This window comes from Piliocolobus tephrosceles, chromosome 21 (genome assembly GCF_002776525.5).
Source record: "Piliocolobus tephrosceles isolate RC106 chromosome 21, ASM277652v3, whole genome shotgun sequence".
Classification (NCBI taxonomy): Eukaryota; Metazoa; Chordata; class Mammalia; order Primates; family Cercopithecidae; genus Piliocolobus; species Piliocolobus tephrosceles.
Genome location: NC_045454.1, coordinates 46,627,100 through 46,641,195, shown reverse-complemented (window position 1 = coordinate 46,641,195; position 14,096 = coordinate 46,627,100). Strand labels below are relative to the sequence as shown.

Genomic DNA, 14,096 nt, shown 5'->3' with positions numbered 1-14,096 from the left:
ATGTGGATGGGATGGGATGGGGTGTCCTGCAGAACACAGGAGGGCTTGGCCAGGGCTAGGTGCATGGATGTGCATCCACCAGTACAGGAGAGAAGACAGAGTGTCCACCCTGGAAGGTGGACACCAAGTCATAGTCCTTCTGTGGGGACCTGGTCCCCAATCCCATTCTTCACCCATAGAATCCCTGTGTTTATTCCTGGTCAGCCTCAAAAGCTGGCTGCTGGGGACCTCCAGTCTCAGCAAGGTGGAAGGGCTTGAAGCCACAGGATAGGGCCTGGGCATCAAGTATGATGACTTAGGTCCACAGACCTCACATCAGAGCCTCCAGCAGACCCTGGGTTCACAGGCACATCTGGTCTCCATGGGACCAATACCTGCCCCCAGCCCACGGTCCCACCTCAACGCCTGACAGAAACCCCACTCGTCAGGTTTATGCACCTGATTTGCCTTTTTCACTGCTTTCTTTCTTTTCTAGAGACAGGGTCTTGCTCTGTCACCCAGGCTGGAGTACAGTGGTTGGATCATAGCTCACTGCAGCCTCAAACTCCTGGGCCCTCAGCCCAGTGATCCTCCTGTCTTAACCTCCCATGTAGCTAGGACTACAGGTGCCCACCACCACGCTTGGCTACTTAAAACAACAACAACAACAAAAATTGTACAGGCAAGGTCCCACTATGTTGACCAGGCTGGTCCTAAACTCTTGGCCTCAAGCAGTCTTCCCACCTCAGCCTCCCAAAGTGCTGGACTACAGGCGTGGGCCCCCGTGCTTGGCCCTCACTGTTTTTCTTATGGTTACTCCAGATCTCTTTTCAAATTTGCCAAATGGCTAATCTTTCCACACTTGAGTATTATTAGAAATGCGTTTTAATATACCTATTTTTCTTGCTATGTCAACATACAAACACGCATCCTTAAAAAATAAAGTGTTAGAGTCACATATTAAAAATGCATTTCTTGCTAAGTCACGCTCGAATTAAGCAAGATTGCAAGAAAATTTAATGCAAGACAAATGAGCGAGGCCAGGAATCTTGCTGTGAGAGTTTGGGAAGCAGAGCTCCCTGGCTCCAGACAAGGAATGGACTCAGCCTGATGGGAGAAGGTCTCGCCTGTCTTTGGGAGGGAAAGAACCTGTCGGTACTTTTAAGTCTGTCTTTGAGGCACAGACACATCTCAATCGGCCTGGGACAGAAAATGAGATCCCCTCAGCAAGACCCAGGGGTCTCTGAAGACATGAAAATGAAGCAAAGAAAGACAAAATTAGAAATATTTGTTCCATCTGTCATCTCTTTGCTTGTCTCAAACGTCACCATCCAACCCAATGAGAACGACAAAAGGACATTCTATTTCTGTCCCCATGAAAGTTTCAACCCCAAAGCAAAACCTCAGTGTGCGCTGAGAATATGGAGCAAAAGGGTCTTGTTAAACTCACTGTTAGAATTAAACCCAAAGAGGGAAATATTGGAGGTATTTCAGGTTTTTAAACTAATTAGTCCCAATTAATTCTAAGAAGATACACTAAAATCAATTCTGTCTTAGAAAGGCAATTTAATTCAAAAGCTTGAGGGGAAATGTTATTTTTAACATGTAAAAAGGCACCTTAAAACCTGTAAACTATTTTAAATGGCTTTTCTATTCCATAAGGTTTAAGAGGGGTTTTCATTTTTCTCAGGAAACATTTTCTCCCGGTGTGGGGTTGGGGACGACTTCAGACAGGGCCTGAGAGCTGCGAGCAACTCACACTGTCCAGAAGGGGCAAGAACAAACCCTCAGCTTTGTCTAGTTCTGTTTTTGGTGTCTCCATTCCCAGCTCCGTATTAAGTCAGTTCCCAAAGCAGAGCAAAAGATAATTTTGGAAAAAAAATGGAATAAAATGTTCTAACTCCGCCCGAGAGATGGAAAGAGAAACAGAGATGAGTCTGATGAAACAGAACTCAAATCACCCCCTTCCTGACCCACCACTTCTCTTCTGATTCAAATGGAGACTTGGACAAATTGCCACCTTTCAGACCTTTCCATGTTCCAATATGCTTTCCATTTGTCCTGGCTTCTAGAAGCCTTGGCAGCCCACGTATCCACCTGGGCGCTGGGTGACCCTGCCCAGTGCTGCTCTTGGAAAGCATGTTTCACTTCTGCATACATTTTAAAAGATAAATATTTGGGCCAGGTGCAGTGGCTCATGTCTGTAATCCCAGCGCTCTGAGAGGCTGAGGTGGGTGAATTGCTTGAGACCAGGAGTTTGAGACCAGTCTCGGTAACAAAGCAAGACCTTGTCTCTAGAAAAACAAAATTAAAAATTATCTGGGTAAGGTGGGTGCGCCTGCAGTCCCAGCTACTCAGGAGGCTGAGGCAGGAGGATTGCTTGAGCTCAGGAGGCAGAGGATGCAGTGAGCAATGACTGCATCACTGCACTCCAGCCTGGGCGACAGAGAGATCCTGGCTCTTAAAAAAGAAACACGAAGTCTTCCTTCCAAGGACATAAAAAAGAAAAAAAGGCCCCTCTCTCTTTGGTGCTGCCTACGGAGGTGGCAGTCATCTCCTCCTCAGTATCATGGCCGCCTTCAGACTCCTCATGAAGCCCAAGGTCGTCAAAAAGAGGACCAAGCTGTTCATCCGGCACCAGTCAGAACAATATGTCAAAATTAAGTGTAACTGGAGGAAACCCAGAGGAATTAACAACAGGGTTCGCGAAAGGTTCAAGAGCCAGATTTTTTTTTTTCTTAAGACGGAGTCTCACTGTTGCGCAGGCTGCAGTGCAGTGGCGCCATCTCAGCTCACTGCGACCTCCGCCTTCCGGGTTGAAGCAATTCTCCTGCCTCAGCCTCCAGAGTAGCTGGGACTACAGGCACACGCCACCACGCCTGGCTAGTTTTTGTATTTTTATTAGAGACAGGGTTTCACCATGTTGGCCAGGTTGATCTCAAACTCCTGACCTCAGGGGATCCGCCCTCCTCAGCCTCCCAAAGTGCTGGGATTGCAGGCGTGAGCCACCGTGCCCGCAAGGGCCAGATCTTCATGCCCAACAATGGTTATGGGAGCAACAAAAAAACAAAGCACATGCTGCCCTGTGGCTTCCAGAAGTTCCTGGTCCCCAATGTCAAGGAGCTGGAAGTGCTGCTGATGTGCAACAAACCGTCCTGTGCTGAGATCGCTCACAGCGCTTCTTCCGAGAAGCGCAAAGCCATTATGAAAAGGGCCGCCCAGCTGGCCATCAGAGTTACCCACCCCAACGCCAGGCTGCGCAGTGAAGAAAATGAGTAGATAGCTCATGTGCACGTTTTGTGCTTAAAGAAAACCATAAAAACTGCAAAAAAGATATAAAAACAAAAAAGATAAATATTGGAAATATTTCCATCCAAATGGAATTTCAAAACAATTTAAAGATCAAAAGAAGGAAGGCTGAACGCATGAAAGCCCTCTGAAGCTTACAGAGTGGAACGATGAAGACACAGTTGCATTTCTGTGTTGTCAAATTCTCTTTTTTACCATGCAAATTTCATGGTTAAGATGAGGTTGAATGCGGATGGCTAATACCAGTAATTTGGGCTAAACGCTCCTCTTCCGGGAGTCTGAGCCATCTGAACTGGCTGTTTACCCGGCTCATACTGATCAGAAGTATCTGAGATGGTGAATGCACCAATAAAAAGCCGTCCAGACCCTCCTCTCCAACAAGTGGAAAGTGTGTGTCTCGTCCTCACACAGGAATGACTTTGGACGACCACAGGGCGACTTCTCAGCAGCCCCCAGACAGGCCGGCCCTGGGCAGCAGGAACTTGTTCTGTCCCGGCTGAGGTTCTGGGCCCCATCACTAATGACTGACACCAGCCAAGGTCAGTCCTCAGGAAGATGGAAAGTGAATGAAGGGCAGCTCTGCCCAAAGCGGCAGACCAGGTAGGCAAACAGAGAGCTGGGGTTTCGTAGCAGGGGTGGGGTGCGCCATAGTAACAGATCTGGAGCTGTGGCAGGAGTTCAGGTGGAACCTCAGGCAGGGGATAGATGCCACAGTGTGGAGAAAGCTCTTCCTCTCATTCCAAACTAGCCCCTTCCTAACCTCAAGTCAATGAGAAGAGAAGGTGGGCTGGAACCTTTCTACCTTCCTCTTAGCACCCGGCCTGTGCCACTGCATCTCCTCACCCCACAAGGTTCCCTGGTGCAGGGGCTGGGGTTTGAAGGGTGCCTGTACCACACTTGCTCAGAGCCTGGGCACTCAGCCATCATTCATTCATTCAACAAACACAGTCTGATCTGAGTATCTACCATGTGCCGTCTCCAAGTGCTGAGAACACAGCAGGGAATGAAACAGATCAAGTCCCTGACCACGTGGGGCTGACTCCTCAGGGAGAGACAGACGACACCATGGACACAGAACAGCAGGAGGTGACAAATGCTCTGAAGGAAAATACACTCAAATGCACAAGTGGAGTGCGGCATGGGCCAGGGGCAGCGAGGTGACCTGGGGCACTGGCAGGAGAGAGGCAGAGTGAGGTGAGGAAAGTGTTGACGCTGAGAAGGCTTTGCCAGGAGGGGTGCTCAGCAAGGCCGAGGCACACGGGACACGTGGGGTCACATGGGTCACATGAGAAGGTCACCAGAGGAGCCGGGGGAATGCTGGGGGCGGAATGTTGTATCCCCTTAAATCCCTATGCTGAACTCCTCACCCCAAGGCAGTGGCTTTAGGAGGTGGGGCCTTTGGGAGGTAATTAGGCCATGAGGGTGGGATCATGCCCTCCCTTATGGAAGGGACCCCAGAGAGCTCTCTCTGGCTTCCCACCATGTGAGGACACAGCAAGAAGACGGCCTTCTGCATCCCAGAGGGGAGCCCTCACCAGAACCTGACCCTGCTGGCACCCTCTTCTCAGACTTCCCACCTCCAGGGCTGAGAGATGCATGTCTGTTGTTTACAGCCACCCAGTCTATGGCCTTTTGCTGAAACAGCCTGAACAGACTAAGACAGGAGGAGGAGAAGGAGGAGGGGGAGGGGGAGGGGGAGAGGGAAGAGGAGGGGGAGGAGGAGGAGGAGGAGGAGGAGGAGGAGGCCTTAAGAGACACAAGGAGGCCACAGTGGGGTCTTTGGCTTTCGCTCTGAGTGTGCTGGGAAGCTACTGGAAGGTTTAGGGCACAGGGACATGGTCTGACAGATATTTTGGAAGCATCAATGGTCAATGGAAGCAAAGGTCAGGGCTGGACAACCAGGCCAGAGGTGACAAAGACTTAGGTAATAGGAGTGGTCTCATTTGGGAGACACCTGAAGATAGAGCCAGCCACGTCTGCTGACGGGTTAGACATAGAGGGTGAAAGAAAGAGAGGAGTCAAGGTTGACTTAAGGCTTGTGGTTGGCCTGAGCACCTAGAGAATGGAGCTGCCCCGTGCCGCGGCTGGAGAGGGACAAGCGTGAGGTCGAATCAGGCACCCAGTTTTGGGTGACAGAAGCCTCAGATGCCCATCAGATGACACCCACATGCAGCTGCCACCTAGGCAACTAGGTACGCAAGTCCGGGATTCAGGGGAGTGAGCCAGGCTATAGACATTAGGACACTGGAGGTTCTAAGATGCATTTCAACTCTTGTACCTTGGTGAGATCACCAGGAAAGCAGCTGTAGATAAAGCAGAAAAGAGGTCCCTTCTCAAGTTCAAAGGTCATGAACAGTTGGAGGATCTGGCATTGGGGACTGAGGAGAGGAAGAAAGCAGAGGGAATACTAAGCTCTGAAATACACAGCGTCACCCCTTTGCTTGGCTTTCGGAGCTCGGTGTTCATAAAAAATTAGAAACGAGGTGGAGGGCGGTGGCTCATACCTGTAATCCCAGCACATTTTGGGAGGCTAAGGCGGGCAGATCACTTGAGGTCAGCAGTTTGAGAGCAGCCTGGCCAACATGGCGAAACCCCGTTTCAACTAAAAAATATACAAAAATTAGCTGTGTGTGGTGGTGTGTGCCTGTAATCCCAGCTACTCGGGAGGCTGAGGCAGAAGAATCGCCTGAACCTGGGAGGCGGAGGTTGCAGTGAGCCAAGACTGCGCCACTGTACTCTAGCCTGGGTGACACAGCGAGACTCTGTCTCAAAATAAATAAATAAATAATAAACAAATATTCATCAATAGGAAAACCATTAGCTACCTTACGGTGCATCCTAGCTCTAAAACAGGTGGCTAGCAGGGGTGCCTAGGTCCAGATCCTGGGTCCTCCAGTTTCTAGCTGGGTGACCTCAGTCAGGGACTTAAATCTTTTCGCACTTCCATTTCTTTGTCTATAAATAGAGAAAACACTTCTATCTGTGTTGGGTGGTTGTGTTAAATGAGATGAGTCCTACAAAGTGTGGAGTTTAATGGCCAGCCCAGCACACGGAAAATGCCCACAAATGTTCATTAGCGTCATTGTTGTAATTCACACCATTATAACGTAACCGACATCATCGACTGATTTTTTGCAGATTTAAATATCTGAAACTCTAAAAGCAGTTATGCTCTTTGCTATTTGTGATGTTGCTAAACCCTTTAGGGAGTGCCTCCTGCTATGGAGCTATATTCATTCCAGGGCATATTTGTGGGGTTTGTCATTTTAACCAAGTACTTAATACTTGTTTCTCTCCCAGCATCTTGCCAAATGTGGCAGCTCTCCTTCTAGACGAACATTGCTGCATTACTGTTATAGAAATGATATTTTAACATCAACTCTCTTTTCCCTTTTCCTCCCTAGAAATCCGGTCCTTCCACGAGACCTCGGTGCACACAGAACTCCTCCTACCACGTGCAACCTTATTCTCAGCTGAGCAACTCATAAATTGCTTAACAAAAATAGTGATTGATGCGGACTGTGTTTAGTGACATCCTTCCCAGTGAGAGAGAGTGAGCCAGTGAGCTTCTTTAAATTCTTTTAGTTCTCCAAAGGGAGAGGCTGTTTGCTTTCTCATCTATGCCGCACATTTCTGGGGTTTGCATCATTAACCTGGTGGCTTTGCCAATTCCTTCACCAGTGCTGGGTCAAAGACAGGCAAGGGCACCTGTAGGGTTAGCCATGAGTGTTTGCCAGGGGCTGAATGCAAAACCCTGGAGCACTGGTGGCTGGGGCAAGTGGGCTGGGCTCTGCCACTGCCTCCCCCAGCCCGCCCAAGAAGGGGGTGTGCCTCTGCAGGAAATGGCCTCCAAGCATTTCTCAAGACTTAGGAGATGTTCAAACCTACATAGTCAGAGACAAAGAGCTAGCTATAAGTGGTGTCTTTTTCGCCTCCTCAAAATTCATCCTGCAGAAATACACATGTGCTCAACGGTGCATGGCCACACAAATGCTTGGATGCCGATGTTCACGGCAGCATTGTCCTAATAGCCCCAAAGTAGCAACAGCCCAAATGCTTGTCAACGGATGGATGGATAAACGAAGGCAGCCAGGTACGGTGGCTCACACCTGTAATCCCAGCACTTTGGGAGGCTGAGGCTGGCAGATCACCTGAGGTCAGGAGTTTGAGACCAGCCTGACCAACATGGAGAAACCCTATCTCTACTAAAAATACAAAATTAGCCAGGCATGGTGGTGCATGCCTGTAATCCCAGCTACTTGGGAGGCTGAGGTAGGAGAATTGCTTGAACCCAGGAGGCGGAGGTTGCAGTGAGCCAAAATCGTGCCATTGCACTCCAGCCTGGGCAAAAAGAGCAAAATTCCGTCTCAAAAAAAAAAAAAAAAAAAGGAATGAGGCACTGGCACATGCTGTAAATGGATGGACAATGGACCCTGAAAACATTATGTTATATGGAAGCAGCCCGTCACAAAAGGCCACATCGTGTGTGATTCTGTTTATATGAAATGTTCAAAACAGGCAAATCCACAGAGGCAGCAAGTGGATTCACAGTTGCCAGGAGCTGGAGGGAGGAATGGCAAGTGACTGTTCATGGCAGATTCAGGGTTTCTTCTTCTTTTTGGAGTGATGAAAATGTTCTGTGAATACAGTATACTAAGACCCACTGAACCATACACTTCAAATGGGTGAACTTTATGGTATGCAAAATAGATCTCAGCGCAGCTGTAAAAAAAAAAAAAAAAAGAAAGAAAAAGAAAAAAGAAAAAGTATATTGACAACCTGTCCCCAATGGCATTAGTTGAAGTCATAAAAAATTAGACATAAATGTTCATCAATAGGAAAATCATTAAGTACCTTAGGGTACATCCTAGCTTTGAAACTACGCTGCTATTAAAAAGAAGAGGTACCTTCTCCAAGAAAGAAAGCCAACATCTACAGTGCCTGGCACACAGCAGGCTCTCAAATATTTGCAGAATAAATTTATGTTGAAAAAACCCCAGCTACATATACTATAAAATAGGTAAAGAGACCTTAAAAAGATCTAGAAGGACACAAGTTATATGATTAACAGTGCTCACCTCATGAGAGGTGGGACAGACAGAAAGACGAAAAGAGAAACTTTATTTCTGAATCTCCTGCCATAGATGGTGGCCCTTCCCAGCAGAATGTTACTTGTATTACTTGCATATCATTTTATTTTTATTTTTATTTTTTTGAGATGGAATCTTGCTCTGTCTCCCAGGCTGGGGTGCAGTGGCACAATCTCAGCTCACTGCAACCTCCACCTCCTGGGTTCAAGCTATTCTAGTGCCTCAGCCTCCTGAGTAGCTGGGATTACAGGTGTGTGCCACCTTGCCCAGCTAATTTTTGTATTTTTAGTAGAGACAGGGTTTCACCATGTTGGCCAGGCTGGTCTCGAACTCTTGACCTCAAGTGATCTGCCTGCCTCGGCCTCCCAAAGTGCTGGGATTATAGGCATGAGCCACCGCATCCAGCCATTACTTGCATATCATTTTAAAAGTTGTAAATCGTTGGTAAACATTCTAAGACATGCCGGTTCCTGTAAATTACCAAACTGTACCCTGTAAAGTACCAAACAGAATGGCTGTTTGTGCAGGGAATATCACTACAATTTAGTGGACTTGGTCTAGAGTATGCCGTTGCTCTTACAACCAGAGGCTTTCATGTTAATCCAACATCCGTCATGAAGAGAAAATGTACCAAACACACTGTGATAGGATCACACATGGACTGTGCTCCAGCAATAAAAGGAACACACGACTGACACACACAATGACAGCGATGAATCCCAGAGGCATTTATGCCAAGTGAAAGCAGCCAGTCTCAAAAGCTACACAATGTATGTTTCCATTTATATGACATTCTGGAAAAGGCAGAGCTATAGAAAGGGACAGCAGATGGTGGCCAGAGGCTAAGGGTGGGGCCAGGGTCTGACTACAGAGAGAGGTTAGACTTGCTCTCCATTCTGTTTGAGGTGGAAGTTATAAGAATCTATGCAAACAGGCTGGGCGTGGTGGCTCATGCCTGTAATCCCTGTACTTTGGGAGGCTGAGGCAGGTGGATCACAAGGTCAGGAGATCAGGACCATCCTGGCCAACATGGTGAAACCCCATCTCTACTAAAAATACAAAAATTAGCTGGGCGTGGTGGCACGTGCCTGTGATCCCAGCTACTTGGGAGGCTGAGACAGAAAAATCGCTTGAACCAGGGAGCTGTGAGCTGAGATCACGCCATTGCACTCCAGCCTGGCGACAAAGCAAGATCCTGTCTGAAAAAAAATAAAAAGGAATCTATGCAAGTGTGAAAAACCATAGAACAGCAAACCCAAAAAGGCAAACACGACTGCATGTAGATTTAAAATATAAATAAATAATAAAAAAAGAAAAAAAGGTGCATCTACTGAGTGCCTGGCCCCATTCTAGGCTCTGAGGATTCTGTTTTTTTTAGGGATGGGTCTTGCTCTGTTTACCCAGGCTGGAGAGTGCAGTGGTATGATCACAACTCACTGCAGCCTCTAACTCCAGGGCTAAAGCAATCCTCCTGCCTCAGCCTCCTGAGTAGCTGGGACCACAGGCACATGCCTGGCTAATGTGTGTGTGTGTGTGTGTGTGTGTGTGTGTGTGTGTGTGTGTGACAGAGAGAGAGAGAGAGAAGGTGAGGTCTTGCTTTGTTGCCCAGGCTGGTTTCGAACTTTCAGCTTCAACTAATCCTTCCACTTTGGCCTCCCAAAATGCTGGGATTAAAATGTGAGCCACCACACCCAGCCTGAGGATTCTAAGGTGAACAGGTCAGATGAAAGTGCTGCTCTCAGGGTGCTGGCATCCTTGTCAGGCAAGAATACACAAGGCTGCAGATACACAAGGTTGTTCAGTAGAGATCCAGGCTGTGGTGCAAGGGGACTGCAGAGGGACAGAGCCACGGGTGGTGGTGGAGAGGGCTCCCCTCTTGATAGCCAGTTAGGGGTGGCACTAAGGATGGCACTGAGCTGGGACCTGGCTGCTGCAGGGAAGGGACCAGCCTTAGGAGGATGTGGGAGGGAGCAGCCTGGACAACAGGAATAGCTGTGCAATTGTCCTGCAGCAGCAGAGGCCCTGAACAAGGTCAGACGTCTGGAGTCTTAAAGTTCCAATTGCCGGCCGGGCTCAGTGGCTCACACCTGTAATCCCAGCACTTTGGGAGGCTGAGGTGGGTGGATCACGAAGTCAGGAGTTTGAGACCAGCCTGGCCAACCTGGTGAAACCCCATCTCTACTAAAAATTCAAAAATTAGCTGGGTATGGTGACGCACACCTGTAGTCCCAGTTACTTGGGAGGCTGAGGCAGGAGAATCACTTGAACCTGGGAGGTGGAGTGAGTCAAGATCATGCCATTGCACTCCAGCCTGGGCAACAGAGCAAGACTCCATCTCAAAAAAAAAAAGAAAAAAAAATTCCAATTGCTGAGGGAAGCCCCAGGAGGCTCAACCCATAGCCACAATATAATCTGACTTACATCTTTTAAAAGAGCATTCTTCTTAGATTATAGAGAGAAAGAGTGAATGCAGGAAAACTAGGATAAAGGCATTTACTACTTTTTAAAAGTTCATAATAATTCTGCTTCCTGGCCAGGCGTGGTGGCTCACACCTGTAATCCTAGCACTTTGGGAGGCCAAAGTGGGAGGATTGATTAAGGTCAAACAGGCCAAAAAGCGAGACCCTGTCTCTATTTTAAACAAATAATAATAATAATTAATTATGCTTCCAAGACCTGTCTGTGGAACCCGGGAAGAAATCATATCATTTTATAAACAAACCAAGTAACACTAAGCCCATAGCATGAAGGGTTAACTAATTAAGCATTTAGTTAACATTAAAGTAAATGATGGCTTCTATACATTTTTAATGCAGGTAATTATACTCTCAGTAAATCATTACAGCACACAAACATTAGCATGCTTATTAATTCAGTGTTAATTGCTATTGGCTTACATGTACTATTATCCAAAAATTAAATAATTTATGAGTGTACACTCACTTTTTAAAATAGGTATATAAAAAGGTAGATGGAGGGCTGGATGTGGTGGCTCATGCCTGTAATCCTAGCACTTTGGGAGGTCGAGGAGGGTGGATCACCTGAAGTCAGGAGTTCGAGACCAGCCTGGCCAACATGGTAAAACCCCGTCTCTACTAAAAATACAAAAATTATCTGGGCGTGGTGGTGCACACCTGTAATCCCAGCTACTAGGGAGGCTGAGGGAGGAGAATCATTTGAACCCAGGAGGCAGAGGATGCAGCGAGCTGAGATTGTTCCATTGCACTCCAGCCTGGGCAACAGAGAAGAAAGAAAAGAAAGAAAAGAAAGAAAAAGGAAGGAAGGAAGGAAGGAAGGAAGGAAGGAAGGAAGGAAGGAAGGAAGGAAGGAAGGAAGGAAGGAAGAAAAGGTAGACAGAGGAAGTGGACCAGATGTTGAATCTAGTTTGGTTACAGTCATTGCTGGGGATTAATAGAGTAAGAGGAGAGCCCTTCTCAACTGAATTGATGTCTATCAGGGGTTGGAAAGTTTTCCTTTTTTCTTTGAGACAGAGTCTTTCTCTGTCACCCAGGCTGGAGTACAGCGGCGTGATCACAGCTCACTGCATCCTCTAACTCCTGGGCTCAAGCCATCCTCCCACCACAGCCACCCATGTAGCTGGGACCAACAATCTCAGCTACATGGGAGTGTATGCACCAACACTCTCAGCTAGTTTTTGTATTTTTTGTAGAGAGAAGGTTTTGCCATGTTGCCCAGACTAGTCTTGAACTCCTGGGCACATGGGATCCACCCACTTTGGCCTCCCAAAGTGTTGGGATTACAGGCATTAGCCACTGGAAAACTTTCTGTAAGGGCCAGAAAATATACATCTTCGGCTTTGCAGGTCTCTGTTGAGACTACTCAACTCTGCCTCTGGACAGTAGGAGGAATGAGCGTGGCTGTCGCACTCAGTGCTTTTCAGAGCCATGCTAGAGCCTGGGGCAAAGAGGAAAAAAAAAAGCAGTCGTGCTGATCCTGCCTTACGTAAAATTTCAACAATTTGTTCGTCATGGAATTTTTTTCCCTTTTTTTTTGAGACAGGGTCTCAAAACACGGCTCACTGCAGCCTCAACCTCCCCGGGCTCAGGGAGTACAGGCACATGCCACTACACCTGGCTAATTTTTGTATTCTTTGTAGAGACGGGGTTTCACCCTGTTGTCCTGGCTGGTCTCGAACTCCTGGCCTCAAGTGATCCACCCACCTTGGCTTCCTAGAGTGCTAGGATTACAGGTGTGAGCCACTGTGCCCGGCCTTCATCATGAAATTTTTTGCCATTTATTTTGATTTTTAAAAATACTGCATTAAAACATTGTGTATCTTGATGACTGTGGGTTTTTTAGGTACCGCCTTAAATTTTGTACCTCAGGCAAGGGCCTCACTTGCCTCATGCTAGTCCCGGCCCTAGTACTGGTGCTGTTCCAACAAAACTGAACATTTATGGACACTGAAATTTATGGACACTGAAATTTAATTTCATATCATTTTCATGTGTCACAAAATATTTTTTGTTTCCAATCATTTAAAAATGCAAAAAATATTCTCAACTCATGGAAAGTAAAAACAAAAATAAAATCCACAGTAGTGTGCCAGATGCAGTCTGCTGACTCCTGTTTTTTTTTTTTTTTAATTTTTATTCATTTATTTATTTATTATGAGGCCGGTTCTTGCTCTGTCACCCAGGCTGGAGTGCAGTGGTGCAAACATGGCTCACTGCAGCCTCAACCTCCAGAGCTCAAGTGATTCTCCTGCCTCAGCCTCCCCGGAAGCTGAGACCACAGGTATGTGCCACCATGCCTGGGCAATTTTTAAATTTTTTTGTTCAGATGGGGTCTCATCATCTTGCCCAGGCTGTGACCCCTATCTTAGATGGCCTTTTGGGGAACATGTCTTACTCACAATTATAGACAGTGGAAAATGCCTGCTAGCGAGTGGGCACTCAAACGTGTCTGAATAATTTAGTCCCATTTTCTCCATTCTTAAATTCCTGATTAGGTTGCTTTTCATTCTCTTCCCAGCCCCAGATCTCCAAATACAAGAGATGAGCACACGTGTCTAGGGCACCCCAGACCTCTTGGGCAGGGAGGACTCTCGGCAGAGAAGGCCCGATACGGGAGTGTGGTGTGGGAATCGTCTGTGAGTGCTGAAGAAGCGCTCTCCACCTGCCCCAAGCTTTCTTTCCATTAGGCTCAAAAGCAGAATTCGCCCAGTTAAGAGCATGGAAACGAAATGAGCTTGCTGTGCATCCTTCAGCTAATACATGACCACAGGCAAGATAAATGTGTAGGGTCTTTATTGAAGCTGTGATCCTCTGCTTTAGTAGGAGAGTAGGGACTTACGAGAGGCAAACTATACAAAGCATATGCCTCCTAGTAAAGTAATGCTGGGAAATATGATTGGAGTTGATTACTCTTTATCATTAATTATGGCAAAATGTGCATAATGTATAATTCACCATTTTAACCATGTTTAATGTACAGCTCAGTAGCATTAAGTGCATTCACACTGTTGTGCAACCATCACCTCCATCCATCTCCAGAACATTCTCATCTTCCCAGATTGAAACTCTGTCCCCATGAAACACTCACCAGCCCCTCTCCAGCCCCTGGCACCCACCATTCTACTTTCTGTCTCTACGGATCTGATGACTCTAAGGACCTCCTAGGGGTGGAATCACACAGGATTTGTCCTTCCTTCCTTCCTTCCTTCCTTCCTTCCTTCCTTCCTTCCTTCCTTCCTTC

General features: G+C 47.2%; 2 protein-coding genes across 3 annotated transcripts in view; one reads left to right on the top strand and one right to left on the bottom strand.

Annotated features, from left to right (window-relative positions):
* The window catches only part of RFX2 (regulatory factor X2), a 120,159-nt gene that overhangs the window by 80,076 nt on the left and 25,987 nt on the right, over positions 1 to 14,096 (bottom strand). The gene's annotated exons all lie outside the window — the stretch shown is intronic.
* LOC111522625 (60S ribosomal protein L32-like) lies at positions 2,549 to 3,258 on the top strand. The gene is made up of 2 exons (XM_023186748.2): positions 2,549 to 2,694; positions 2,997 to 3,258. The coding sequence occupies exons 1-2, from the start codon at positions 2,549 to 2,551 to the stop codon at positions 3,256 to 3,258; spliced, it is 408 nt and encodes a 135-aa protein (XP_023042516.2).

Coding starts and splice junctions, on each gene's coding strand:
- LOC111522625 (XM_023186748.2), top strand. CDS start 2,549: ATGGCCGCCTTCAGACTCCTCATGAAGCCCAAGGTCGTCAAAAAGAGG. Junction 2,695..2,996: donor AACAGGGTTCGCGAAAGGTT/CAAGAGCCAGAT, acceptor CCACCGTGCCCG/CAAGGGCCAGATCTTCATGC.